The 27,801-nt window shown below is 39.5% G+C and overlaps 1 protein-coding gene across 1 annotated transcript; it reads left to right on the top strand.

The window, feature by feature from the left end:
* Positions 1-85: 85 nt before the first annotated feature.
* Positions 86-27,163, top strand: ZNF367 (zinc finger protein 367). Its single transcript, XM_065879614.1, has 5 exons — positions 86-866; positions 19,319-19,469; positions 22,046-22,165; positions 23,489-23,627; positions 26,158-27,163. Exons 1-5 carry the CDS (start codon positions 456-458, stop codon positions 26,378-26,380), a joined length of 1,044 nt encoding a protein of 347 aa, XP_065735686.1. The 5' UTR covers positions 86-455; the 3' UTR covers positions 26,381-27,163.
* The last annotated feature ends 638 nt before the right edge of the window (positions 27,164-27,801 follow it).

A 27,801-nucleotide genomic window follows, 5' to 3' on the forward strand; every position in this document is an offset into this window, starting at 1 on the left:
GTCCTGTCACTCTCCGCTGCGGCCAGCGGGCAGGGGACTGGCGGTGATTGGTTCCGCCCAGGCGCGAAATGTAACGCGGGAAAAACTGGAGCAGGGACCCCGGCGGCAGGTTGTTATTTTCGGGGGCTCGGCGCTGCGCGTCCTGCTTTCCTGTCATCGCAAGGCAAGGCGCCCGCTGCTTCCCGCCGCTGCAGCCTGCGTTGGGGAGCACAAAGAGTGGAGGGCGGGCTTGACCCAGGGTTGGGGTCCGGCCCTGGCAGCCTGCTGCAGGCCGAGCGGCTCTGCTTCTTCGCTGGCCGCCGCGCAGGAGGGTTCCAGGAAACGTCCGCCTGCCATGAGCCAGCGGGACTGAGAGCCGGCGACTCCGAGCAGCGCGGGCGAGCGGAGCAAAGGGCCAGACCCGGGCTCAGGGAGTGCGGCCCACGGCCGCCGGAGCTGCGGATCGGGGCCGGGCAATGATCCGGGGTGTGGAGGCGCCGATGGCTGACAACCCGCCGCAGCCGCCGCCCGTCATCTTCTGCCAGGACTCCCCGAAGCGGGTGCTGGTGTCGGTCATCAGGACGACCCCGATCAAGCCCACATGCAGCGGCGGAGGGGAGCCGGAGCCGCCGCCACCGCTTATTCCCACCAGCCCCGGCTTCAGTGACTTCATGGTGTACCCGTGGCGCTGGGGTGAGAACGCGCACAACGTGACGCTCAGCCCCGGAGCCGCCGGGGGCGCCGCCTCAGCTGCCTTGCCCGCCGCCGCCGCAGAGCACCCAGGGCTTCGGGGCCGGGGCGCGCCCCCGCCCACCGCTTCGGCCGCCGCCGCCTCAGGAGGTGAGGACGAGGAGGAAGCGAGCAGCCCGGACAGCGGCCACCTCAAGGTAAGCGGCGCGGGCGGGGCTTGGGGCAGTCGGGGCCCGTTAACGGCACGGCCCGGGAGCCGGCAGCGCCCGCAGACACGGCGGGCGGGGCGGGGCCGAGTTTAAAACGCGAGGTCGCTCTGGCAGGGGCGGTGGCGTTGGCGGGTGACAGGACGCTGACGTCACTGCCGCGCGCCAAAAAACTGCCCCGGGGGCGGGGCTAGGTTTTAGTCACGTGACACCGCCCGGGGGGTGGGGCAGCACAGCAGACCGGAGGCCACAGGCCAGCAGGTGCAGTAGGCGGGAGTGTGGCCTTGTTGTCACGGAGGGGGACGGTCAACCCGCTCTGCCAGTCGTTCGGCCCACCGCTGAGTCTTTTCTGGCGGGAGAGGGCGGGAAGGACCGCAGGCCTTGAACTGTTCCTCTGGGTGCGGGGGGAGGGGTTGCGCAGTTTCTGCCTCACCGCAGATACCCCGCCCCTGCTAAAGATGCCCTGTAGAGATAGCCGAAGAACAAGAAGGGACTTAGGGGAATCTTCCCCACCGGGAGTTGAGCCCTCGCTGTCTTTCACGCATCCAGCGTACTACTTTGCTAGGTTCTGAGAGCTCAGAGTGGAATGGGACGCTGTTGTCACCAACCTCGAATTGCTTGGAGTCTCAGACTGTATTAGAGCTGGAAAGGTTTCAAACCTACAATTTACGGATCAGACAATTGAGGCTTAGAGGGATTGGTGAAGGGAGCTCCCCAAGGTACACAGCTAGGTAGCGGGAACGCTGGTACTGTAGTTGAGTTTTTGTGGCTCCTAGTCCTGAAGCGTGTGTTGGAGGTGCCTCCCTGCTGACATATACTTGCCTCTATAGACTGTAAGCTCCAGGAGCGCCGGGACAATTTCTCTCTGGTAGACTTATTTGACTTTAATACCTTATACTCTGTAAATGCTGAATAAATGTGCTCAGTTAAGTATTTGTGTAATGAATGGTGCTAATATAAGGTTAATATTCAGATTCTATTTGTTAAGTGGCTATATAAGATAAGCAGTTTGCTAAAGATAAAACAAGTAAATCACCTTGTTGATAAGTACGTCTATATTGGCAAATATTATAAAAATTGAAACAGGTTTTATCATCATTTTACACGCAGTAGCAAAGATGTTGAAACACTGTTGAGCCCTGAGGAAATTGATACACTTTGTTACTAATGGCATTGTTATTAAAGAACTATAAATTTATACACCTATATGCCTTGACATACTTCAACTCTTGAAGCTGCACTTCAGTAAAAACTTGAAAGAAGAAGCAGTAGAAATATTTATATTAGTGCTGAGTTTGTGAAGTGAACAATCACTGTGTGCTGTCTCTAGGTAGCCCTTAGTAAGATGGCTGGGTATCCTAGATATTTTTCCGTGTTAACATACTTACATGTTTAGTACTTAAAAAATATATATATGTAGTAGGTTATATGGTTGAGCAACATAAAGACATATGCACAAATCACTTATAGAAGATTTTGCATCTGTTATTTTATTCTTAATTATAATTGAATCTAATTTTGGATTATCCAAGAAGATTAATGTTATAATAGATAAGTGAAATCTATACTTTTTTTGGGGGGGCTAAAACAGTTTTATCTTCAAATAAACCTTTTAGAAAACATTCTTAATAATGCATAGGTTTGAATTTTATTTCCACTTTGTCTTCCTCTTTTCAGAAGTAAAACAACACAAGTTATGAAAAACATTTAAAAGTGAAAAGGCTGTTACATATTTCACTTTTTTTCCTCCTCACCATCTTTCATACCATAACTGTTTCATAAATTAGTTCATAAATTAGTAGACAAATTGATTTTAATGTGTCCTTTTATCAATGAAGCAATCCAAATACAGCTTCAAAAATTCATTCATTTAGTTTTTGCAACTTGAGGGGGAGCCTCAAGCCTCCATATTTTGTGCCATCTGGAATATACTTTCATTTAAGGAAGTTACCAAGTTTGATTTGTGATCAGTACATTCTAGACTAAAGGTTGGGAATTCCAGCCTCCTTTACTTTGTTTTGCTTCTCTAAAGTACTCATAGTTCTTTTATCTCCATATATTCATAGGTGAATCTTGCTGGCTGAATCTGCTCACTTTTTGGGAAGACAAGTTTGTAATATAGTTGGTGCCAATAACATGGCACCAACTTCTACCCCCTTCTCTCAGTATGTGGGTTAGAGGCAATAACAGCTTTGGGTTTGAGAACAACTTTTGTGTTCATTTACTGTCTTTTGATGCCACCTTTCCCATGGGAGGTGTTAACATCTGAGTCCTACACACCGGGTGTCAGCTTTTGCTTGCTTTCTTGTTTGTTTCTGCCCAACACTGCCTCCCCGCCTGTGAGGAGAACATCCATCTAATACCAACTTATTTTGGCCCCTCATCACAAGATTGTTTAGCACGATTGGGATATAGTTATATATTAGCACTGTCTCTTCCCAGGTTGTAGAATTCTGGGAAGGAAGGGAGAAGGTCTAATTTTCGTCTGCCAAATGATATCCCAAGCCTCCATATTTTGTGCCCTTTACTCAGACTGCATTCATGAGGTTACTTCTCCACTTTGGGACCTGTGTAGTTTGGCTTCTCTGCACATCCTCAGATACCACGTACCCTTCAGGACCCGCCAGCTGCCTATCCTGTTTCCCTTTTCTATCACCAATCACTTTAAACATCTAGACTGCACATAGTCTTACAAACAGCTGATTAGTACACAGTAGTTTTTGATAACCACCATGTTTAAACATAACGTCATGTTAACGTGTTAACGTGAACATAGTAGCCACCATTTGTTATTTATTGCCTTGCAGAGCAAGCCACCAGACTCTGTGTTGATTGTTTTGAATTCTTTTAATTAATTTACCTTGTTTACCTAATGAAAAAGGATGAATTAGAGAAGTCCCCAAGATTAAGTTAACATTATATAAGTGGCAGAACTGATTGGAACTTTTTAGAGCCCTTACTCTTAATCTGTACCTGATACTGCTTCTGTGTTTATCATGTGTGTATTGACTTTAGGGGTTTATTTATTTATTTTTAGTATTAAGAAGATGCAAGTAGGGAATTCCCTGGTGGTGGTCCAGTGGTTAGGACTCTGCGCTTCCACTGTAGGGGGCATAGGTTTGATCCCTGGTCAGGCAGCTAACGTTCCGCCAGGCAGCATGGCCAAAAAAAAAGAAAAAAAAGAAGATGCAAGTAGACTTATGAAATAATACACACTATTCATAACTGCCTATATCTCGATTGAGATGCATCACGAGAATACACACAGTACAATAGATAGATGCAAATTAAGACTTAGAAAGTGGTCCAGATAGGTCAAGGTGGGGGATAGAGTTAGGAAGCAGATATGCGAGCCATAGGAAATTCCGATCTAAATCTGAATTCGAAAAGGGAAATAAGATCTATTTACATTTTCTCATGAAAGTGAGAAGGTACACATGCCTCCCTCTGAGAACTGTTTTTCTTTTCCTTCCATGTTGTATCTGTATAATTTATTTGAATTTTACTTTGTATAAAAATGTGTTGAGGACTTTTAGTTTTTTTAGTAATCACATGAATATAAAGTTTGAACATAACTTTTTCTAAAGCTTAGGTAAATGTGTACATTATTCTAAGTGGCTTGAGAAATAACTCCAATTTTATTAAATAACTTTAAAGTTATTGACATTGAAAACAAAACATTTACCATGAAATATTTTAGAAAACACTTTCAAAATCACTATCTTCTGGAGGTACTGAGATTGTTTTAAAAATTAAACCTGCTGAAGTATGCAAACATTTTTGGTGATTTATTCATTTTTCTTCTTTCTAATAGCTTATTTTGTAGCAGTTGCCATATAACAGCAATAGGATGTCTAAGAGTTTCTTTTTTAACTTTACTTTTTTTTTTGTGCAAATCATCAAGCAGTCTTGACAAGATTTCTCTCTTAAGCTACAGGTACACTTAGTTGCTGATGAGTTAACTCTATTATTGTCAAAATGTACATAGATACATGGTTTTCTTATTGCTAAGGCTAAAATGAAAAAGGTCCTCTTTAAGTGACACTGCTTATTTTTGTAGATATGGTTAAAAGATGCTATTTATTCATTTATTTAGGGTATTAGATGATTACTTGCCTTGTTTAATTTTCTTAGTTGAAAGAATGCACTTAGTGAAGTCTTACCTGTATATGGCTGGGATGTTGTATTATGTTGCATTTTTCAGCTCTTTATTTCTCACTTGGAAAATACAAGTATGATTTGCATTTTCTTGTTTCTAGACGAAACAAGATCTTAGAGTTACTGGGAGGCAGCCAAATAGTTAACTTTAAAAAAAAACAAACTTCCCCCACTATTAAACATGCTTGATAATTTTTTTTTTACCAGAAACAGAGAAAACAGTAATGGATAATCTTAAAATTTTGATACTAAATAGTATTTGATACTAAATCAGTTATTTCAAATTGTAATAGAGTCAACAATATGTTTTTATGTATTTAAAAAATATTAGGGGGGGGCTTCCCTGGTGGCGCAGTGGTTGAGAGTCCACCTGCCGATGTGGGGGACACGGGTTCGTGCCCCGGTCCGGGAGGATCCCACGTGCCGCGGAGCGGCTGGGCCCGTGAGCCGTGGCCTCTGGGCCTGCGCGTCCAGAGCCTGTGCCCCGAGGCGGGAGAGGTCGCAGCAGTGAGAGGCCCGCGTACCGCAAAAAAAAAAATATATATTAGGGGACTTCCCTGTTGGCTCAGTGGATGAGAGTCTGCCTGCTAATGCAGGGGACACGGGTTCGAGCCCTGGTCTGGGAGGATCCCACATGCCGCAGAGCAACTAGGCCTGTGAGCCACAGCTATAAGCCTACGCTTCTGGAGCCTGTGCTCCGCAACAAGAAAGGCCGCGATAGTGAGAGGCCCGCGCATCGCGATGAAGAGTGGCCCCCGCTTGCCACAACTAGAGAAAGCCCTCGCACAGAAACAAAGACCCAACACAGCCAAAAATAAATATAAATAAATAACAAAGATTTGTTGAGAATCACTGACCCTATACTTTGCAATACTATACATTAAATGTATAAAAAAAATTAGGGAAATTATCCTTTCATGGCAGAGGAGTTGTATTACTAAGGTTTTTAATTAACCTTATTTCACGTTCCATTTCTTTCTTAACAGAACAAATCATCTGCTGTTTTTATGGATCATAGATGCTGTGTTTGTTTTTCATTTTTAAAACTATTTAAAACAATTATTAATGATATGATCATAACCAGCAACAATTTATACAATTATTGTGGAGAATTGATGAGATCTTTATCCCATTAACAAATATTTATTAACAATGTGCCTGAGTCAGTTAGCTTAGGCTAAACCATGCTGCAGAATGAACCTCAAAATCTCAATCTCAACCTAAACAAAGCTCGTGTTATGTATCCTGTGAGGGTTAACAGCAGGTGTGCTCTTCATCCTGTTCATTCTGGGACCCAGGAGGAACATCCCCTACCTGGGACATGCGAGTCTCAAGGCAGAGGAAAGAGCGATGGTAGGACCTTGTGATGGCTTTTAGAGCTTCTGCTCAGAAGTCACACATGTGATTTCTATTCACATTTCATTGGTCAAAGCAAAGCTATATGGCCAAGTTGGCCTCATTGGGGCCCATAGTGCGGAAGGAGCAGTGAATATTTTAACAATATTATAATCTGCCACAGTGCTTTCTCACATTCTTTTCCATTATTATTATTTTATTATTATTATTATTTTGGCTGCATCGGGTCTTAGTTGTGGCACATGGGATCTTTGTTGAGGTATGTGGGATCTTTTTTCATTAAGGCACGTGGTCTCTTTGTTTCGGTGCTCGGGCTTCTCTCTAGTTGTGGCTTGCAGGTTTTTCTCTCTCTAGTTGTGGCGTGCGGGCTACAGGTCATGTGGGCTCTGTAGTTTGAGGCACGCAGGCTCTCTAGTTGAGGCATGCGAGCTCAGTAGTTGTGGCTCCAGCTTAGTTGCCCCTCAGCATGTGGGATCTTAGTTCCCTGACGAGGGATCGAACCCGCGTGCTCTGCATTGGAAGGTGGATTCTTTACCACTGGACCACTGGGGAGTCCCCTCACATTTTTTTTTCTTTTTATACTTTTGTGGCAGAAAACACATAACATAAAATTTACCATCTTAACCATTTTAAAGTATTAACTATATGAACGTTGTTGTAATAGAACTCCAGAACTTTTTCATCTTACGAAACCAAAACTGTACCCATCTCGAGCTCCCCCTTTCTCCCACTCTATGGCCTCTGGCAACCACTATTCTGCTTTCTGTTTCTAAGTTTGACCATTTTAGATACCGCATATAAGTGGAATCAGGTAGTATTTGTCTTTTTGTGACTGCCTTATTTCACTTAGGATAATTCCCTTAATATTCATCCATGTTGTAGCATATGGCAGAATTGCCTTCTTTTTTAAGGCTGAATAATTTTTCATTGTATATATCACATTTACTTTATCCATTCATCTGTCAGGGGACATTTAGGTTGCTTCCACCTCTTGGCTGTTGCAGAAATAGGTTTTAATATCTAAGAATTTTTTAGACATGACTTATAAGATAACTCATCCATGTTGAGATTGAGCTTTTCTTTCAAGGTGAAAATTGATTGAAGGGAGTTTTGCTGTGGCTTATCATCAAGGTTTCAGGCTGATGTTTTTAAGCTTTGGGAAGGCTTTAGGTTTTTGTATTGACAGCAGTAAAAACATCTTCAGTTTGGATATAGGTGTTTTTTATGTTTTTCTTTTTTTTTCATTTAACTTATATGTGTAAAAATTTAACTTACCTGGAAAGAAAGTTTTTTTCTTCAAGGAAATGCTTATTTTAGATTAGTTTTACATATGTAGAAATGTTAAGACAGTACAGGGAGTTCCCATCAACCACATATCCAGTTTCCCCTATTGCTGACATCTTGCATTAATATGATATATTTGTTACAATTAACGAACCAAATTGGTACATTATTAACTAAAGTCCATAGTAGTTCAGAGCTCGTTAGTGTTTTTAAAAATTGAGCAGAAATTCACATAGCATAAAATTAACCATTTTGAAGTATAATTCACTGATAGTAATTCACAATATTGTGAAACCACCACCTATATCAAGTTCCAAAACATTTTCATCGCCCCAAAAGAAAGTCCTGTATTCATTAAGTAGTCACTCCCTTTTCCCCTCTATAGGCAGTCTCTGGAAAACACCAATCTGTTTTCTGTCTGTGGTTATACCTATTTTGGACATTTTATTACATGGAATCATAAAATATGTGGCCTTTTGTGTATGACTTCTGTTACTTAGTATACTGCTTTTGAGGTTCATCCACCTTGTAGCATGTATCGTTTCTATGGCTGAATAACAGTCCATTGTATATGTATATGTACATATGTATATGACATTGTATCACACCGTCAAACTTTTCCACAGTGGCTAAAACTTTACATTCCTACCAGCAATGTATGAAGTTTCTAGTTTCTGCACATTCTTGACAAAAAAACACCTTATTTCTACTTTTTTCCTGTTTTTTTTTGAGTATAACTGAGTTGGTGTGAAGTCGTATCTCACTCTGTGTGTGTGTGTGTGTGTGTGTGTGTGTGTGTGTTTAATCTTTTTCCCTTCAGGCTTTACTGAGATATAATTGACCTCAATTGTAGTTTTGATTTGCATTTCCCTGATGACTAATGATGTTGAGCATCTTTTCATGGGCTTGCTGCCCATACATATAACTACTTTGGAGATATGTCTATTCAAGTCCTTTACCCATATTTTATTTGAGTTTTCGTTGTTGTGTTGTAAAGGTTCTTTATATATTCTGGATACTAAAACCTTATCAGACATATGATTTGCAAGTATTGTATCCCATTCTGTAGGTTGTCTTTTCACTTTCTTGATAATGTCCTTTGACACAAATGTTTTTAATTTTAAGTCCAGTTTATCTCTTCTTTTGTTGCTTAGGCTTTTGGTGCCACATCTAAGAATCCATTGTCAAATCCAAGGTCGTGAATATTTATCCCTGTTTTCTTTTAAGAGTTTTAAAGTTTCAGCTCTGACATTTTGGTGTATGATGCATTTTGAATTAATTTTTTATATATTGTGTGAGGTACAACCTCATTCTTTTGCATGTAGAAATCCAGTTATCTCAGAACTATTTGTTGAAGAGCTATTCTTTCCTCATTGCATGTTCTTGGCACCCTTGTTGAAAATCAGTTGGCCATAGGATAAGGGTTAATGTCTTGATTCTCATTTGGTTTCATTGGCCTATGTCTTTCCTTATGCCAGTACTACACTGTCTTAATTGCCATTGCTTTGCAGTAAATTTTTTAATAGGGAAGTGTGAGTACTGCTTTGTTCTTTTAAAATATTGTTTTGTCTACTTGGATCCTCTTGCAATTCCATGAGTAGAGGATTGCTTTTTCCATTTCTGCAAAAAAGGCCTTTGGGATTTTAATAGGGATTGCACTGAGTCTGTATATCACTTTGGGTAGCAGTGGTATCTTATATTAAGCCTTCCAGTCCTAGAAGTGTATCCCATAAGTTTTGATATGTTGTGCTTTTATTTTCATTCATGTCAAAGTATTTTCTAATTTCCTGTGTGATTTCTTCTTTGACCCATTGGCTGTTTAAGAGTGTTGTTTAATTTCCACATATTTGTGAATTTTCCAGTTTTCTTTCTATTATTGATTTATAGTTTCATTCCAAGTATGTCAAAGAAGATGCTTTGGATGATTTCAGTCTTTTAAAATTTATTGATTCTTGCTTTGGGCCCAACATATGGTCTATCTTGGGAAATGTTCCACGTGCACTTGAAAAAAATGGATATTATACCGTTTTTGTGTGGAATGTTCTTCATATTCTGTTAGGTGTACTTGGTTTATAGTGTTGTTCAAGTCTTCTATATCTTTGTTGACCTGTCTAGTTGTCCTATCTATTAATTGAAAGCGAAAGTCTCCAGCTATTTTTGAGCTATGTCTTTTTATTTTCAATTCTGCCAATTTTTGCTTCATACATATTGGGAGCTCTATTGTTAGGTGTGCATGTGTTTATAATTGTTATCTCTTTTTCCATCCTTTCACTTTTTTTTTTTTTTGCCGTACGCGGGCCTCTCACTGTTGTGGCCTCTCCCATTGCGGAGCAGCAGGCTCCGGACGCGCAGGCTCAGCGGCCATGGCTCACGGGCCCAGCCGCACCGCAGCATGTGATATCCTCCCGGACCGGGGCACGAACTCGTGTCCCCTGCATCAGCAGGTGGACTCTCAACCACTGCGCCACCAGGGAAGCCCCATCCTTTCACTTTTAAACCTATTTATGTTTTTGGCTCTAAAGTGAGTTTCTTGTAGATAGCATATAGTTGGTTCATTTAAAAAAAAATCCATTCTGCCAATCTCTGCCTTTTGTTTGCAGAATTTAATCTATTTACATTTAAAGTGATTACTTACAAGGAAGAACTTCTCCCATTTTATTTGTTTTCTATAGTGTTATACCTATTTTGTTTATCAATTCTTCGATTACCGCCTTCTTTTGGGGTTGATTTTTTTTTTGTAATGAACTATTTTCTTTTCTTTCTTGTTTCCTTTTCTGTTTTCTTTTTTGAATTAATATCACCTTAGCACCAATAGTATACAAAAGTTCTGCTCCCATATATTTCTGTCCCTCTCCCTTTTTGTTGTTGTTGTCATAATTACATCTTATATTGTGTTCCCATTAACAAAGATTTATTATTTTTTAATATATTGGCATTTATCTTTTATATAGGAAAGAAAAGAAGAGTTATAAGCCCAAAGTGCAATACTTCTGGCTTATGTAGTTACCTGGTGTTGTTTATTTCTTTGTATGGCTTTGAGTTATTGTCTAGTGTCTTTTCATTTCTGCCTGAAGAACTAACTCCCTTTAGATTTATTGTAGGGCAGGTCTAGCAATGAACTCTCTTAGCTTTTGTTTGTCTGGGAATGCTTAATTTCTTCATTTTTGAGTGATAGTTTTGTTGAATATAAGATTATTGTTTGATTTTTTTTTTCCTTTCAGCACTTTAAACATGTCATCCCACTGATTTGTGTAGTTTCTCCTGAGAAATCAGCTGTTAATCCTATTGAGGACTGGTATGTGTGATAAACTGCTTCTTTCTTGCTGCTCTCAAGAGTGTCTTCTGTTTGTCTTTTGATAGTTTGATTATATCTCCATCTATATCTCTCTTTGTGTTTATGCCATTATTTCTTCAAATATTCTTTCTGCCCTAGTCTCTCTTGCCTTCTGGATTTCCGATTGTGTGTGTGTGGGTATGCTTGATGCTGTGGTGTCCCCCAGAATTCGTGTGTTGAGATCCTGACCCCCGAAGATGATGGTGTTAGGAGGTGGGGGTCTTTGGGAGGTGCTTAGCTCATGGAGGTGGAGCCCTCATGAATAGAATTAGTGCCTTTATGAAAGAGGCCCTGGAGAGCTCTCTTGCCCCTTTTGCCATGTGAGGACACAGCAAGAAGGCACTGGGTATGATCCAGGAAGTAGTCCCTAACCTGACCATGCCAGCACCTTCATCTTGGACTTTACAACTGCCAGAACTGTGAGAAATAAACTTTGGTTGTTTATAAGTTACCCAGTCTGTAGTATTTAGTTTTAGCAGCCCAAATGGACCCATAAGACACTTGATGTCCTACTGGTATCATAGGCCCTGTTCATTCTTTTCTCTTTCTGTTCCTCAGACTGGATAATTTCAGTTGACCTATCTTTAAATTTGCTGTTTCTTTCCTCCTGACCGTTCAAATCTGCCATTAAGACTCTGTAGTGAATTTTTTTCATTTTGGTTACTGTATTTTTTAGTTTCAGAATTTGTATTTTTAAAAATAATTTGTGGGCTTCCCTGGTGGCGCAGTGGTTGAGAGTCCGCCTGCCGATGCAGGGGACATGGGTTCGTGCCCTGGTCCGGGAAGATCCCACATGCCGCGGAGTGGCTGGACCCGTGAGCCATGGCCGCTGAGTCTGCGCGTCCGGAGCCTGTGCTCTGCAACGGGAGAGGCCACAACAGTGAGAGGCCCACGTACCGCCAAAAATAAATAAATAAATAAAATAATTTGTTTCTTTTTTGACATTCTCAGTTTGTTGAAACAGTGTTCTCCTTGTTTTCTTTTGTTCTTTGTCCATGGTTTCCATTACCTCTTTCAGCATATTTAAGACAGTTTAACATCTTTCTCTAGTAAGTCCAATGTCTGCTTCCTCATAGGAGAAATTAACTCCTATGTATGGGAGTTAATATTTTTGTTTCTTTGCATGCTTTGTAATATTTTGTTGAAAACTGGGTGTTTTGAATATTATAAAGTAGTAACTCTGGAAATCAGATTCTCCTCCTCAGAGTTTGTTTTAGTTGTGTGCTGTGGTTTGTAGTTGTTTGGTGACTTTTCTAAACTATTTTTGTAAACTCTATTCTTTATTGTGTTTGTTCTTTAAAGTCTGTTTCTTTAGCTTTAGTCATCTCATATTTTGAGAGAGATCTTGAATGCCCCCCCAAAAAAACCCCCAAAAACAGAAAAGAAAAGAAAGGGGGGAAAAAACCCCTTCTAACTTTGCAGAATGGTCTGTGCTGTAGCTCTCCTTCTATACTTAGCCAGACTGTTTACAAGTCTGTCTTAGCCTTCATTTCTTGCTTGTGCTGAGCCTAAAGATCAGCCAGAGGTGAAAACTTATGTTCTTTTCAGGTTTTTTCTGAGTATGCTTCCTGCGCTGGGCAGGCAAGTGTGTGGCTTCCTAAATTCCTGTCTTTAGGATATGTGGGCACTTTCCAGTGCCCTAATTTCCTGAGGAAATTCTCTCCCCAGCTTTTCCTCCTAGGCTTTTGGTGTGTCTGTGTGCCTTCGTTGAACTCTTTTCCCCCAGGGGGCAGCAAGTTGTTATTGGCCTTACAAGGTTTTTGAGAGATGCCCTCCGTGTAGCCACTTTTCTGCCCAGAGAGAGTTCTAAGTTAGCAAAACAAAGACAAGCATCTTGTGTCAGACCTTCAGGTAGCCCCCAGGCTGGGCAAAACAGACAAACAAAATTCTTTCAGAGTAAAGTCTTCTCTGTTCTTTCTTGAACTCGGGACTAGATTCCTGCACTAAGAATGAAGGCAGTAATCTTCAAAGACCACTGAGTGAAGGGGTGGGGCAAGGGCTGTAAAAATTGCTGCAACGCTTTCCTACTGTTATATGTTGCTTGTTTCTTGATTCATTGTTCTCTGAGTTGCTGTAAATTTCTCATCATTTTCTGGAGTTGTGACAAAGCTGATTCTGAACAGTTTTTGCTTGACTTTTTAGTGATCTGTGGAGGGGTGGGCCCTTGGAACTACCTACTCTGCCATTTCACTGATGTCACTCAAGAAAGGTTTCAAAAAATTATTTACAATTACACCTTTGAGATATTGTGGGTTCAGTCCCAGACTGCTAGTCACACAAGCTTTTGTTTCCCAGTGAATAAAAAGTTATGTTTACACTATACTGTAGTCTCTTAAGTGTGCAGTAGCATTATGTCTAAAAATTACCTCAATTAAAAAACACTTTTAGGGCTTCCCTGGTGGCACAGTGGTTGAGAGTCCGCCTGCCGATGCAGGGGACATGGGTTCGTGCCCCGGTCCAGGAAGATCCCACATGCCGCGGAGCGGCTGGGCCCGTGAGCCATGGCCGCTGAGCCTGTGCGTCCGGAGCCTGTGCTTCGCAATGGGAGAGGCCACAACATTGAGAGGCCCGCGTACCGCAAAAAAAAAAAACCACTTTTAAAAAATATTTCTAAAAAATGCTAATCACCATCTGACAACACAGGGTTGCCACAAACCTTCAATTTGTAAAAAACGCAGTATCTGCAAAATGCAATAAAGTGAAGCGTAATAGAGACTCTGAGAGGGCTCACGCCAAGGAGTACTTCCCAGAACTTCTGCTGCCAGTGTCCTTGTCCCCACGGTGAGCTACAGCAACCCGCTGCCTCTGCAGGAGACCCTCCAACGCTAGCAGAAAGAAGTAAGAACTTGATTATCTGGGCAACAGTCAGCTCTACCCAACACCAGTCCCTCCCATCAGGGAACTTGCACAAGCCTCTTAGATAGCCTCATCCACCAGAGGGCAGACAGCAGAAGCAAGAAGAACTACAATCCTGCAGCCTGTGAAACAAAAACCACATTCACAGAAAGATAGACAAGATGAAAAGGCAGAGGGCTATGTACCAGATGAAGGAACAAGATAAAACCCCAGAAAAACAACTAAATGAAGGGGAGATAGGCAACCTTCCAGGAAAAGAGTTCAGAATAATGATAGTGAAGATGATACGGGACCTCGGAAAAAGAATGGAGGCAAAGATTGAGAAGATGCAAGAAATGTTTAACAAAGACTGAGAAGAATTAAAGAACAAACAAACAGAGATGAACAATACAATAACTGAAATAAAACTACACTAGAAAGAATCAATAGCAGAATAACTGAGGCAGAAGAAAGGATAAGTGACCTGGAAGACAGAATGGTGGAATTCACTGCTGCAGAACAGAATAAAGAAAAAAGAATGAAAAGAAATGAAGACAGCCTAAGAGACCTCTGGGACAACATTAAATGCAACAACATTCGCATTATAGGGGCCCAGAAGGAGAAGAGAGAGATAAAGGACCCAAGAAAATATTTGAAGAGATTATAGTTGAAAACTTCCCTAACATGGGAAAGGAAATAGCCACCCAGGTCCAGGAAGTGCAGTGAGTCCCATACAGGGTAAACCCAAGGAGAAACATGCTGAGACACATAGTAATCAAAGTGTCAAAAATTAAAGACAAAGCAAAATTATTGAAAGCAGCAAGGGGAAAATGACAAATAACATACAAGGGAACTCCCATAAGGTTAACAGCTGATTTCTCAGCAGAAACTCTACAAGCCAGAGGAAGTGGCATGATAAAGTGATGAAAGGGAAGAACCTACAACCAAGATTCCTCTACCTGGCAAGGATCTCCTTCAGATTCGATGGAGAAATCAAAAACATTACAGACAAGCAAAATCTAAGAGAATTCAGCACCACCAAACCAGCTCTACAACAAATGCTAAAGGAAATTCTCTAAGTGGGAAGCACAAGAGAAGAAAAGGACCTACAAAAACAAACCCAAAACAATTAAGAAAATGGTCATAGGAGCATACATATCGATAATTACCTTAAATGTGAATGGATTAAATGCTCCAACCAAAAGACACAGGCTTGCTGAATGGATACAAAAATAAGACCCATATATATGCTGTCTACAAGAGACCCACTTCAGACCTAGAGGCACATACAGACTGAAAGTGAGGGGATGCAAAAAGATATTCCATGTGAATGGAAATCAAAAGAAAGCTGGAGTAGCAATACTCATATCAGATAAAATAGACTTTAAGATAAAGACTATTAGAAGAGACAAGGAAGGACACTACTTAATGACCAAGGGATCAATCCCAGAAGAAGATATAACAATTATAAATATATATGCACCCAACATAGGAGCACCTCAATACATAAGGCAACTGCTAACAGCTATAAAAGAGGAAGTCGACAGTAACACAATAATAGTGGGGGACTTTAACACCTCACTTACACCAATGGACAGATCATCCAGACAGAAAATTAATAAGGAAACACAAGCTTTAAATGACACAATAGACCCAACAGATTTAATTGATATTTGTAGGAAATTCCATCCAAAAACAGCAGATTACACTTTCTTCTCAAGTGCGCATGGAACATTCTACAGGATAGATCACATCTTGGGTCACAAATCAAGCCACAGCAAATTTAAGAAATATGAAATCATATCAAGCATCTTTTCTGACCACAGCGCTATGAGATTAGAAATGAATTACAGGGAAAAAAATGTAAAAAACACGAACACATGGAGGCTAAACAATGTGTTACTAAATAACCAAGAGTTCACTGAAGAAATCAAAGAGGAAATCAAAAAATACCTAGAGACAAATGACAATGAAAACACGATGATCCAAAACCTATGGGATGCAGCAAAAGCAGTTCTAAGAGGGAAGTTTATAGCTATACAAGCCTACCTCAAGAAACAAGAAAAATCTCAAATAAACAATCTAACCTTGCACCTAAAGCAACTAGAGAAAGAAGAACAAACAAAATCCAAAGTTAGCAGAAGGAAAGAAATCATAAAGATCAGAGCAGAAATAAATGAAATAGAAACAAAGAAAACAATAGCAAAGATCAATAAAACTAAAAGCTGGTACTTTGAGAAGATAAACAAAATTGATAAAACATTAGCCAGACTCATCAAGAAAAAGAGGGAGAGGACTCAAGTCAATGAAAAAGGAGAAGTTACAACAGACACTGCGGAAATACAAAGCATCCTAAGAGACTACTACAAACCACTCTATGCCAATAAAATGGACACCCTGGAAGAGATGGACAAATTCGTAGAAAGGTATAACCTTCCAAGACTGAACCTGGAAGAAATAGAAAATATGAACATACCAATCACAAGTAATGAAATTGAAATGTGATGAAAAATCTTCCAACAAACAAAAGTCCAGGACCAGATGGCTTCACAGGTGAATTCTATCAAACATTTAGAGAAGAGCTAATACCCATCCTTCTCAAACTCTTCCAAAAAATTGCAGAGGAAGGAACACTCCCAAACTCATTCTATGAGACCACCATCACCCTGATACCAAAACCAGACAAAGATACTACAAAAAAAGAAAATTGCAGACCAATATCACTGATGAACATAGATGCAAAAGTCCTCAACAAAATACTAGCAAACAGAATCCAACAATACATTAAAAGGATCATACACCATGATCAAGTGGGATTTATCCCAGGGATGCAAGGATTCTTCAATATAACTAAATCAATCAATGTGATACACCATATTAACAAATTGAAGAAGAAAAATCATATGATCATCTCAATAGATGCAGAAAAAGCTTTTGACAAAATTCGACCCCCATTTATGATCAAAACTCTCCACAAAGTGGGCATAGAGTGAACCTACCTCAACATAATAAAGGCCATATAGGACAAACCCACAGAAAACATCATTCTAAATGGTGAAAAACTGAAAGCATTTCCTCTGAGATCAGGAAGAAGACAAGGATGTCCACTCTCACCACTATTATTCAACATAGTTTTAGAAGTCCTAGCCATGGCAATCAGAGAAGAAAAAGAAATAAGAGGAATACAAATTGGAAAAGAAGAAGTAAAACTGTCACTGTTTGCAGATGACATGAAACTATACATAGAGAATCCTAAAGATGCTACCAGAAAACTACTAGAGCTAATCAATGAATTTGGTAAAGCTGCAGGATACAAAATTAATACATGGAAATTTCTTGCATTCCTATACACTAATGAGGAAAAATCTGAAAGAGGAATTAAGGAAACACTCTCATTTACTGTTGCAATAAAAAGCATAAAGTACCTAGGAATAAACCTACCTAGGGAGACAGAAGACCTCTATGCAGAAAACTCTAAGACACTGATGAAATTAAAGATGATACCAACAGATGGAGAGATATATCATGTTCTTGGATTGGAAGAATCAATATTGTGAAAATGACTATACTACCCAAAGGAAGGTACAGATTCAATGCAATCCCTATCAAATTACCAATGGCATTTTTTATGGAAGTAGAACAAAAAATCTTAAAATTTGTATGGAGACAGAAAAGACCCCGAATAGCCAAAGCAGTCTTGAGGGAAAAAAATGGAGCTGGAGGAATCAGACTCCCTGACTTCAGACTATACTACAGAGCTACAGTAATCAAGACAATATGGTACTGGCACAAAAAGAGAAACATAGATCAGTGGAACAAGATAGAAAGCCCAGAGATAAACCCACGCATCTATGGTCAACTAATCTATGACAAAGGAAGCAAGGATATACAATGGAGAAGACAGTCTCTTCAATAAGTGGTGCTGGGAAAACTGGACAGCTATATTTAAAAGAATGAAATTAGAACACTGCCTAACACCATACACAAAAATAAACTCAAAATGGATTTGAGACCGAAATGTAAGACCGGACAGTATAAAACTCTTAGAGGAAAACATAGGAAGAACACTCTTTTTTTTTTTTTGCGGTACGCAGGCCTCTCACTGCTGTGGCCTCTCCTGCCGCGGAGCACAGGCTCTGGACGCGCAGGCCCAGTGGCCACGGCCCACGGGCCCAGCCGCTCTGCGGCACGCGGGACCCTCCCGGACCGGGGCACGAACCCGTGTCCCCTGCATCGGCAGGCGGACTCTCAACCACTGTGCCACCAGGGAAGCCCCAAGAAGAACACTCTTTGACTTAAACCACAGCAAGATCTTTTTTGATCCACCTCCTAGAGTAATGGAAATAAATAAATAAATAAATAAACAAATGGGACCTAACGAAACTTCAAAGCTTTTGCACAGCAAAGGAAACCATAAAAAAGACGAAAAGACAACCCTCAGAATGGGAGAAAATATTTGCAAACGAATCAATGGACAAAGGATTAATCTCCAAAATATATAAACAGCTCATGCAACTCAATACTAACAAACAACCCAATCCAAAATTGGGCAGAAGACCTAAATAGACCTTTCTCCACAGAAGATATACAGATGGCCAAGAAGCACATGAAAAGCTGCTCAACATCACTAATTATTAGAGAAATGCAAATCAGAACTACAGTGAGGTATCACCTCACACCAGTTAGAATGGGCATCATCAGAAAATCTACAAACAACAAATGCTGGCGAGGGTGTGGAGAAAAGGGAACCCTCTTGCATTGTTGGTGGGAATGTAAATTGATACAGCCACTATGGAGAACAGTATGGAGGTTCCTTAAAAAACTAAAAATAGAATTACCGTATGATCCAGCAATCCCACTACTGGGCATATACCCAGATAAAAACATAATTCAAAAAGACACATGCACCCCAATGTTCATTGCAGCACTGTTTACAATAGCCAGGTCATGGAGGCAACCTTAATGCCCATTGAGAGACGAATGGATAAAGAAGTTGTGGTACATATATACAATGGAATATTACTCAGCCATAAAAAGGAATGAAATTGGGTCATTTGTAGAGATGTGGATGGATCTAGAGACTGTCATACGGAGTGAAGTAAGTCAGAAAGAGAAAAACAAATATCGTATATTAATGCACATATGTGGAACCTAGAAAAATGGTACAGATGAACTGGTTTGCAGCGCAGAAGTTGAGACCCAGATGTAGAGAACAAATGTATGGACACCAATGGGGGAAAGCGGTGGGGCGTGGTGGTGGTTGTGGTGTGCTGAATTGGGCAATTGGGATTAACATGTATACACTGATGTGTATAAAATTGATGACTAATAAGGACCTGCTGTATAAAAAAATAAATAAAATTGAAAAATTGAAAAAAATGAAGCATAATAAGTAAGGTATGCCTGTATTATGATATTTTGTTTTAATGAGTGGAGTCCAAGAAATTATATTAATGTTTATGCTCATTGTTAACAGGATGGAATCCGACGTGGTAGACCCAGAGCAGATACTGTACGGGATTTAATAAATGAAGGAGAGCATTCGTCCAGCAGAATACGTTGTAACATCTGTAATAGGGTGTTTCCACGGGAGAAGTCACTCCAGGCTCACAAAAGGACTCATACAGGTAAGTTGAGCAAATTTTAGAGAATGCCAAAAGTGATACTTAACTGAAAGCTGATTTGATGTTTGGGCCTATAAATTAATTTTTAGTTACCTTACATTTCCTTATTGTAAAGTTTTAAAAACAGGCACTGTATAGTCAGCTTCTCTTTTGGTGGGGAGGGATAGTTTTCTGAACATTGATACCATGTGATTTCTAAAGTTATCATGGTAATTAATGTAGTTGTCACAGGAATGTTATTACTAAATTTGGTTCTATCCTTCTATGTACCCGAATTTTACTTGATATGCCCTTAAGTTGTCTGTATAATTGTTAAAACTGGTTTGTAGGCCAAATCCTAAATCAGTTATAGTCAAGTTTTTAATAGAATTTCTAGAATCCTCAGGGTATTTGACCTAACTATTAAATCTAAGGTGAAGTATAATTTTTCAGAATTAAGCGTATTGTAGGTAGCTATCCCAAGACTATCATATATCTTTATTTGTGTAGAGAAGTTATACTTGCATTTAAAATACCATAAAAATACCATATAGAGAGCAAAAAGATAATATAAAGAGGGCCTTGTTCTTTCCATAGAGAAAGTTGGTCCCACCCAGAAGGAGCCATATGGTTCTTATAATGATATCAAATAATTTACAGATGAGGAAACTGAGGCACAAAAACACCCAATTACCACTGACTTACAACTTCTCATACCCTTAAGTCTAGAACTACACTGGCCAGTATAGTAGCACATGTGGCTGTTGAGCACGTGAAATGTGGCTAGTCTAAATTGAGATGAGCAGGATGTTTAAAATACACTTAGTATGAAAAAAAGAGAGTAAATGATATCTTTAAAATTTTTTGATAACGATTACAAATTGAAATGATAGAATTTTAGATATATTGGGTTAAATGAAGTATATTATCAATTAATTTCACCTGTTTCTTTTTACTTTGTTAATGTGGCTACCATAAGTGGTTCTCATTCTATTTCTGTTGGTCAGTATGGGTCTAGAACTTGGGCTTTTAACCCTTAGTCCCCTGTTTGTTCCACTATGTTTATGGTCATCACCTGTTTCTTTTTTCTTTCCGTTTTTGAAAAGATATATTTTAATGGTATGCTAGAATACAGTTTTCTTAGCTAAATCCCTGAAAAAGGGTAAAATTTTAATTTTGAATCATTATAAACTAAGGTGGCCAAGATGTTTTGACTTTAGGTATCATTCAGTAAAACTATTATTGAATGAATATCTGATTTTGAGAATTTTTGTATTTTTTCAATCTACTTAGTCTGAAATAACTCCAGATAACTGGTACACAGCTGTAGAGTACATTTTGCCAGTGTGAAATCAGTTGCCAAGATTCAAGACCATGCGGCATCATAAAAAGGTGCCTGAGTCCCAGTCCCGATCTACCACTAACCCACTGTGTGTCACCCAATACTTCCAGGCTTACTACACTGTATGCCAGGGAACGGAGCCGAAGATCTCCATGCTATAGTTAAGCTCTAATAGTACATGCTTTGTAAAAAGCTTTTGTCTTACTTTATCCTATGTTTATTAACTTGCGTCCAACTGTCACATTCGTTTAGTACATTTCTAAATAATGAGAAATTTAGGGAAGACTCATTACTGTTCTTTGAGTCATATAGGAAGAACCAGTATATAATTGTTGACCAAAGAATGTTTATTCAAGAAATAATAAGTTTAATTATGATTGAAAAACAACCTCTTTGAGTGCTTTCTTTAGCCTAGCACTGTGTTGTATATAGGAAATGAAACGGAGTACAAGGTGTTACGTATCTTTGTATAAGGAGAGTACCATGATACATAAACAACATAGGACACTAAGTTAGTGAAGGGATATGTAGCTTAATATTTGGAGGTGGGGGTTGGGGGGTAGGGAGGAGTTTTACTGAGACTACAGGATTGGGAAGATTTGAATGGGCAGAAAAGATAGGGATTTCAAAGAGTAGAAGATGGGGAACTGCCTCATGGCTGGAATGAATCTCCAAGAGGGAAGTAAAGATAAACCCTGCTCCCTAACCTAGTAGCTATAGTGCAGGTATTAGAGGACCATTTAAAAGTCAGCAGATAATTTTCAGTTGTTCAAGGAGTATAGTAGGGTTTGGGGTAATTTTAGAGGGTAGTTGCCTGGCAGCTATTCTGGAAGTGCTGTGCAGGTCAGAGACTAGAGGCCTGCCAGGGTTCATTCTAGGTGGGAGGGGCTACCAGTCTGACCAGGGGAGGTGGCAGTGGGAAGGCAGGAGTGGCAGACATGTTAAAGAATCAGCAAGAGCTAGCGATTTGGATTGTGAGGCGAAAATATGGAATAAGTTGAAGATGATAACTTTAAGGATTTGAACCTGGGTACCTAAAAGCTCAACGCCTAAAGAAAATATTGTGCTTCCAAGTGGATAGATGCTTCATATCATCCAAGTGTGCCCTTAGCACTTCCACTTGCAGCTCTGCAGAGGCTGTGACATGTTTTATTGTTGTTTGCAGTCGTAACTTATATAAAGGTTGATTCTCTCTCCGTGCCCCTTCCCCTTCTCACCTTATTGTCTCAGAAATAATATATAACATCTGTCTACTTAGGTGAGAGACCCTATCTGTGTGACTATCCAGACTGTGGAAAAGCCTTTGTTCAAAGTGGACAGCTCAAAACCCATCAGCGTCTTCACACCGGAGAAAAACCTTTTGTTTGTTCAGAAAATGGTATGGTGTTAGGAGTTAAGTTTATGGAATAGCTAGTTGGGAGTTAAAATATCTTTTGCTTGAATTTTTGGGAAGCGAGATTTTTGATAAAGATTTAATCAAACCTCATAAGTTTTCTTCCTTGTTAATTGTGATCCATGCTCGATTTCCAGGAAATGACTGATTTTTAAATAAAGTATTCTTTTTAGGTGAAAATCTTAAAGGGCAATTAAAAATGCTATATCTAGTTGTATGCTGTAGAAAAATCTATACAAGTAAATACAGCCTTTAGAGTAGGCTTTTACTTTGGTTTTAAACTTTTTAACTGTTAAACTGAAAGAAGCACATTATTGTCGAAATTTTTAGTACAGGAGGAGCAGGGGTGGGGTGGATTTTACCAGCTCAACACTGCTACTGTTGGTAATTTCATAGTTTCTTAAGCTGTTTTTCTTATGTACATTTTTACACAGTTATATTTGAAATTCAGTACAGTTTTGTTCTGTTGCTCCATGGTTTTCTTTTTTTTTAATAGATCTTTATTGGAGTATAATTGCTTCACAATACTGTGTTAGTTTCTGTTGTACACCAAAGTGAATCAGCCATATGTAAACATATGGCCCCATATCCCCTCCCTCTTGAGCCTCCCTCCCACCCTCCCTATCCCACCCCTCTAGGTCATCACAGAGCACCGAGCTGATATCCCTGTGCTATGCTGCTTCTTCCCACTAGCTAACTATTTTACATTCGGTAGTGTACATATGTCGATGCTACTCTCACCTCGTCCCAGCTTTCCCCTCCCATCCCGTGTCCTCAAGTCCATTCTCTATGTCTACATCTTTATTCCTGCCCTGCAACTAGGTTCATCAGTACCATTTTTTTTTCGATTCCATATATATGTGTTAGCATATGAACAATGATTGCCTCAGTGTTAGTTATTAAATATTTAATTTGTTTTTAAAATTTGCTTGTTATCAACAAACATGAGGGGCATGTTTTCCTACTTAAACTTTTGTTTATCTTTGGGATGTTTTTTTATGATAGAGTCCAAGAATGAAATTCCTGGGTCAGAGATTTTGAACATTTTTATGACTTGTGCTAATAAATCGCTTTCCTGTGGGGTTGAATGCATTCACATTGCGATGACCAAGGTGAAAGAACCGTCTTCACATTCCTCTCAGTGGCATTGATAATAGCAGCTTAGGGTTATTTTTTTTTCTCCTCAAGTTATAGAATGATAAATTTCATCATCTTAATTTACTTTTCTCGGATACCAGAGAAACTGAACATTTTCCATGTCTGCTGGATGTCCAGATTCTGATAACTGTTTCCTTCTGTGTTTTGAAGGCTGCCTAAGCAGATTCACCCATGCAAACCGCCACTGTCCGAAGCACCCTTATGCCAGGCTGAAGCGAGAGGAGCCCACAGATGCTCTCAGTAAGCCCCAGGCTGTGGACAACCAGGCTGCCGCCGAGTGGTTGGCAAAGTAAGGCTCTCTCTGGAGTCTACTGCAGAACACTGCCCAGTGTGTGGGTTGAAGTTGGGGACTCTGACAGTTATTTCAGTTTAAATAAGTTGCTTTTCTACACATTTTATAAAATAACTTGAAATGGCACTTTGTTTCCTGAAACCACAGAATTGTTAGGAGTTTTATTTGGATCTGTGTGACAGAAAACTACTATATGATATTAATTAGTCTGAGTGCTTAGACCACAATTTATTTTAAAAGCAAGAGTTTACCCCATTTGAAAAGAATGTTTTTTATGTATTGTATTTCATTGGTCATTAATGCAGTCCCTCTTCATTTTCTTTATATTGGTTTTAGCTACGTGTTGATTATTAGAGGGATAGAGACTAGATGTTATTCTAAAGTAAAATTCCAAAAAGCACCCAGTTTAATTTTTCTTAATGGCAACAAGGGGACCAGTATAAAAACATTTCTCTAAGGATATTTTGATTTAAGGAGTCATCTATCACATACACACCAGCAGCAGCTGACTGTGCCGCTCCCTAGCTTCACTGGCTTCCTCTGTACTGAGGATAAAGTCTAGAATCCCGAATTGTGTTGCTGTGGCTCTGCCTCCCTCTAGCAACACAGCTGTCTCCAGTCACCCGGGCTCCTTGTCTCTCAACAGCACTATTGCTGTTGTTTCCAGGCCTTTGTGCTCACTTCCCTCTTCATTTAGCCACTCTGCTCATTCTTCATTTCTTACTCAGGTTAAACACCACTTCAGGAAGTTCTTCCCTAACCTGCCCACTAACCCCCCAAACAAACAAGGTTAAATCCACTTAATAGATGCTTTTATAACACATTGTATTTTCCCTCTCAAAACCTCCTTCACACATTTACTTGTTCAGTGGCTATCTTCCCTGCTGGATCGTAAGCTCCACAAGGGCAGGGAATATGTTTGTCCCGAGTACTGCATCACTTCCTTCCTCCCTCTTCCTCCTGCCTGGCCCCCACTGCCCCATTATATCTAATTTTGCCCAAGCCAGAAACTTATTAGTCATCCTTGTGTTTATCTTCTTTTTCTCCCACCTACTCAGTGACCAACCTATGGATTCTACTTCCTTAACAATTATCAGATTCAGCCACTTCAGTCTTCTCAATCCATTCTCCATGCCGCTGCCAGAGGAGTCTTTCTAAAATGCTAATATGATGCTCAATATTAAGTCTAAGCCCTTTATTATAGCATTCAAAGCCCTTCGTTACCCAGTCCTTGCTGACCTTGCTAAGGTATTTTGCTGTTTTGCTATTTTCCTTTTTTAGTTGTCCTTCAAGTGATACTGAACTGTTTGCATTTCTCTTTTTATACTTCTGAATATTTCCAAAACTTTTCTAGTTTGAGTAGTCTGGATTTCCTGAAATCTGGTCATTGTATTTTTTTTTGTATGTAATTTTAAAAACAGCTTTATTGAGGTATAATTGGCATACAATAAATTGTACATATTTAAAGTGTATAATCTGATGCGTTTTGACATATGTAGACACCTGTGAAACCATCACCAAAATCAAGATAGTGAACTTACCCATCACTTTCACAGGCTTCCTCATGTCTCTTTGTAATCCACTGTCCCTGCATCTCCCTGCCCTCCTCCACCCCAAATGACACTGACTGGTCTGCTTTCTGTCACTATAGTTAGTTCACATTTTCTAGAGTTTTATACAAATGGAGTCATACAGTATGTACTTGTTTGTCTGGCTTCTTTCAGTCAGCGTAATTATTTTGAGAGTCATCATGTTGTTGAGTGTATCATTTCATTCCTTTTCATTGCTGTGCAGTAATCTGTTATATGGATGCACCTCCACTTATTTATTAATTCACCTCTTGATGGGCCTTTATGTTGTTTTTGGCTATTACAAATAAAGCTGCTATGAACATGAATATACAAGTCTTTGAATGGACATTTTTGTAGGTAATGGTACTGTCATTTAAATATGCCTTTCTTTGGTTATCAAAAAAGGTGGAACATTTGTATTTTTTCTTGTGAATTATCAGTTGGCTACGTAATAGAAAATGATGGTGCTCTTAAATTCTTGAGTAAGCTCTAGGTGTTACACATATTAATCCATTTGTCCTATTTTGTGGGTTTAAACTTTCTCATAGTTAACTCTGTCAGAAGCCATCATCCCTCTGTGGATAGAATAAATGGGTTTCTAATGATTATTCTACTGTTTCTATATTTTATTCTAGTCCATTTCACATATGATCTTTAAGGCAGCTATAGTTTAATGACAAAAACACGTGACTAGAGAGTTGAGTATAAGACCCAGAACTGCCACTTGTTGATTTTGTTATTCTGAGCAAGTCCTTCAACTTCTTGAACTTGAATTTTTTCCTCTGTTATGGAAAAACATGTAATGTATTCGAAATCACTTTATAACTTTATAAACTGAAACACAAAATAATACTGTAGGAAAGACCCCCCCCCCCGTTTTTATTTTCTTTAAAGAAAAGTGAACATTTGAGAATGTTATATATACTGTATAAGTAATACGGATGCATTTCATATAGGTACTGGGAAACACGAGAGCAGCGTACTCCCACCTTGAAAGGAAAGCTGGTTCAGAAGGCAGACCAGGAGCAGCAGGACCCTCTGGAGTACCTTCAGTCTGATGAGGAGGACGATGAGAAGAGCGGTGCCCAGCGGCGTCTGCAGGAGCAGCGGGAGCGCCTGCACGGAGCCCTCGCTCTCATCGAGCTCGCAAACTTGACGGGAGCGCCGCTCCGCCAGTAGCCAGAACACTGACTCTTTCCACTGTACAAAAGTACTGCCCAGCATACTTAAAAAGTAGATCCTTGGGCATAAGCTAAGCACCTTATTTGCTTATCATAGGCTGCTATTCTGTAGAAATTTATGAAGAATGTCATTGCCCCAGAATATGGGGTGAGAGAGAATTGCACTTTTTTTATATGGTATTGGATTTCTTGTAAAGTTTAAAATATTTTGTAAATATGGGACTTCTAGTACAGGGTAGAAAACTACGTGTTGTGGGAAGCTAGATTTTGCAAGTTTAATGCATTCATTGGAAGCAGTTCTCACAGGAAGCACTTTCTGAATAAGACACTTGTATGAAAAAAAAAAAGAATGGTACATGTAGCCAAAGAAGGTTTAAATAGATTATTTATAAGATCATTTTTAACAATGTATATTAGTATGTTTAACAATACTGTAAACACTGAAACAAGCAAGAAAGTATAAGATGTGTGTAAGATATATATTTTTAAATTGCAAAATATCGTGCCTAATAAGACTAGAGAAATGGAAAACTGACTATTTCGGAAGACTTTCTAACTTACCGACTTTGGAAGAAAATAGGTATTTGAAGATCTTGGTAAGATGAACAGTAGTTCAGAATTTTCAACATTGGAGTAAAATCAGTCTTATTCTATCTTTCTGAGGCTTTACAACTCACTGTGATATTTAGGTTTGAAAGCACTTGTCACCCTTAGCTTGTTAACTTGGGAACTTTTGCACATTTCATGTTTCTCATTTGCTGAAATTGAATGATTAATCTTGCAAAGTCTAGGTAACTCGGTAATTGGTATTTTTAAAAAATATTATGGGCCCTGTAATGAGATTTGGAAGTTGGATTTTTTTAATAAAAGGGACATCTACAGGGTTGTTTTGTAATGAACTGTCTTAGATCCTTTGTTAGCAAACACTAAATTTAAATGTACTGCTTGTTTAGAATTATTAGCAAATGGAAGCCTCCTATTTATATTTTCAGTGCATAAAGCCACCTTCTTGCTTTACTTCAGAATAACATGCCAAGCTATTTTGTGTTCACTAAATTTAGCTATCAGTTAAACACTGCAGAAAATATTAGCGACTCAAATAAGTAGGCTTCTGGAATAGTTTTAACTGCAAGTGTGTTAACTTGTGTGGTGGTTTTAAATCATTTTTTCCAAAATAGATGAAGTTTTTAAACACCACTTTATGTACTGAAGCATGAATAGAAAAATCAAGAGCTGAGTAGTTCACCTCCTTTATGTAGGCATAAGCCTCCATCATTTTAACTTGTTTTAAGCAGAAACTAAATAACATCATAGCATGGTAATTTCATAGATTGCTTAATTGGAGTAAGCTTCAGAATAAGAGAGTGAAATATGGGCTCTTCAGCGCCTTTTGTTTCTTTTTTGTATTGAAGTAGTAGC

This window comes from Phocoena phocoena, chromosome 6, assembly GCF_963924675.1.
Source record: "Phocoena phocoena chromosome 6, mPhoPho1.1, whole genome shotgun sequence".
Classification (NCBI taxonomy): domain Eukaryota; kingdom Metazoa; phylum Chordata; class Mammalia; order Artiodactyla; family Phocoenidae; genus Phocoena; species Phocoena phocoena.

Excerpts from the sequence above, each read along its gene's own strand:
- ZNF367 (XM_065879614.1), top strand. The coding sequence starts at position 456 with ATGATCCGGGGTGTGGAGGCGCCGATGGCTGACAACCCGCCGCAGCCG. Across the intron at positions 867-19,318 it reads CGGACAGCGGCCACCTCAAG|GATGGAATCCGACGTGGTAG; the intron begins GTAAGCGGCGCG and ends CATTGTTAACAG. Across the intron at positions 23,628-26,157 it reads GCCGCCGAGTGGTTGGCAAA|GTACTGGGAAACACGAGAGC; the intron begins GTAAGGCTCTCT and ends CATTTCATATAG.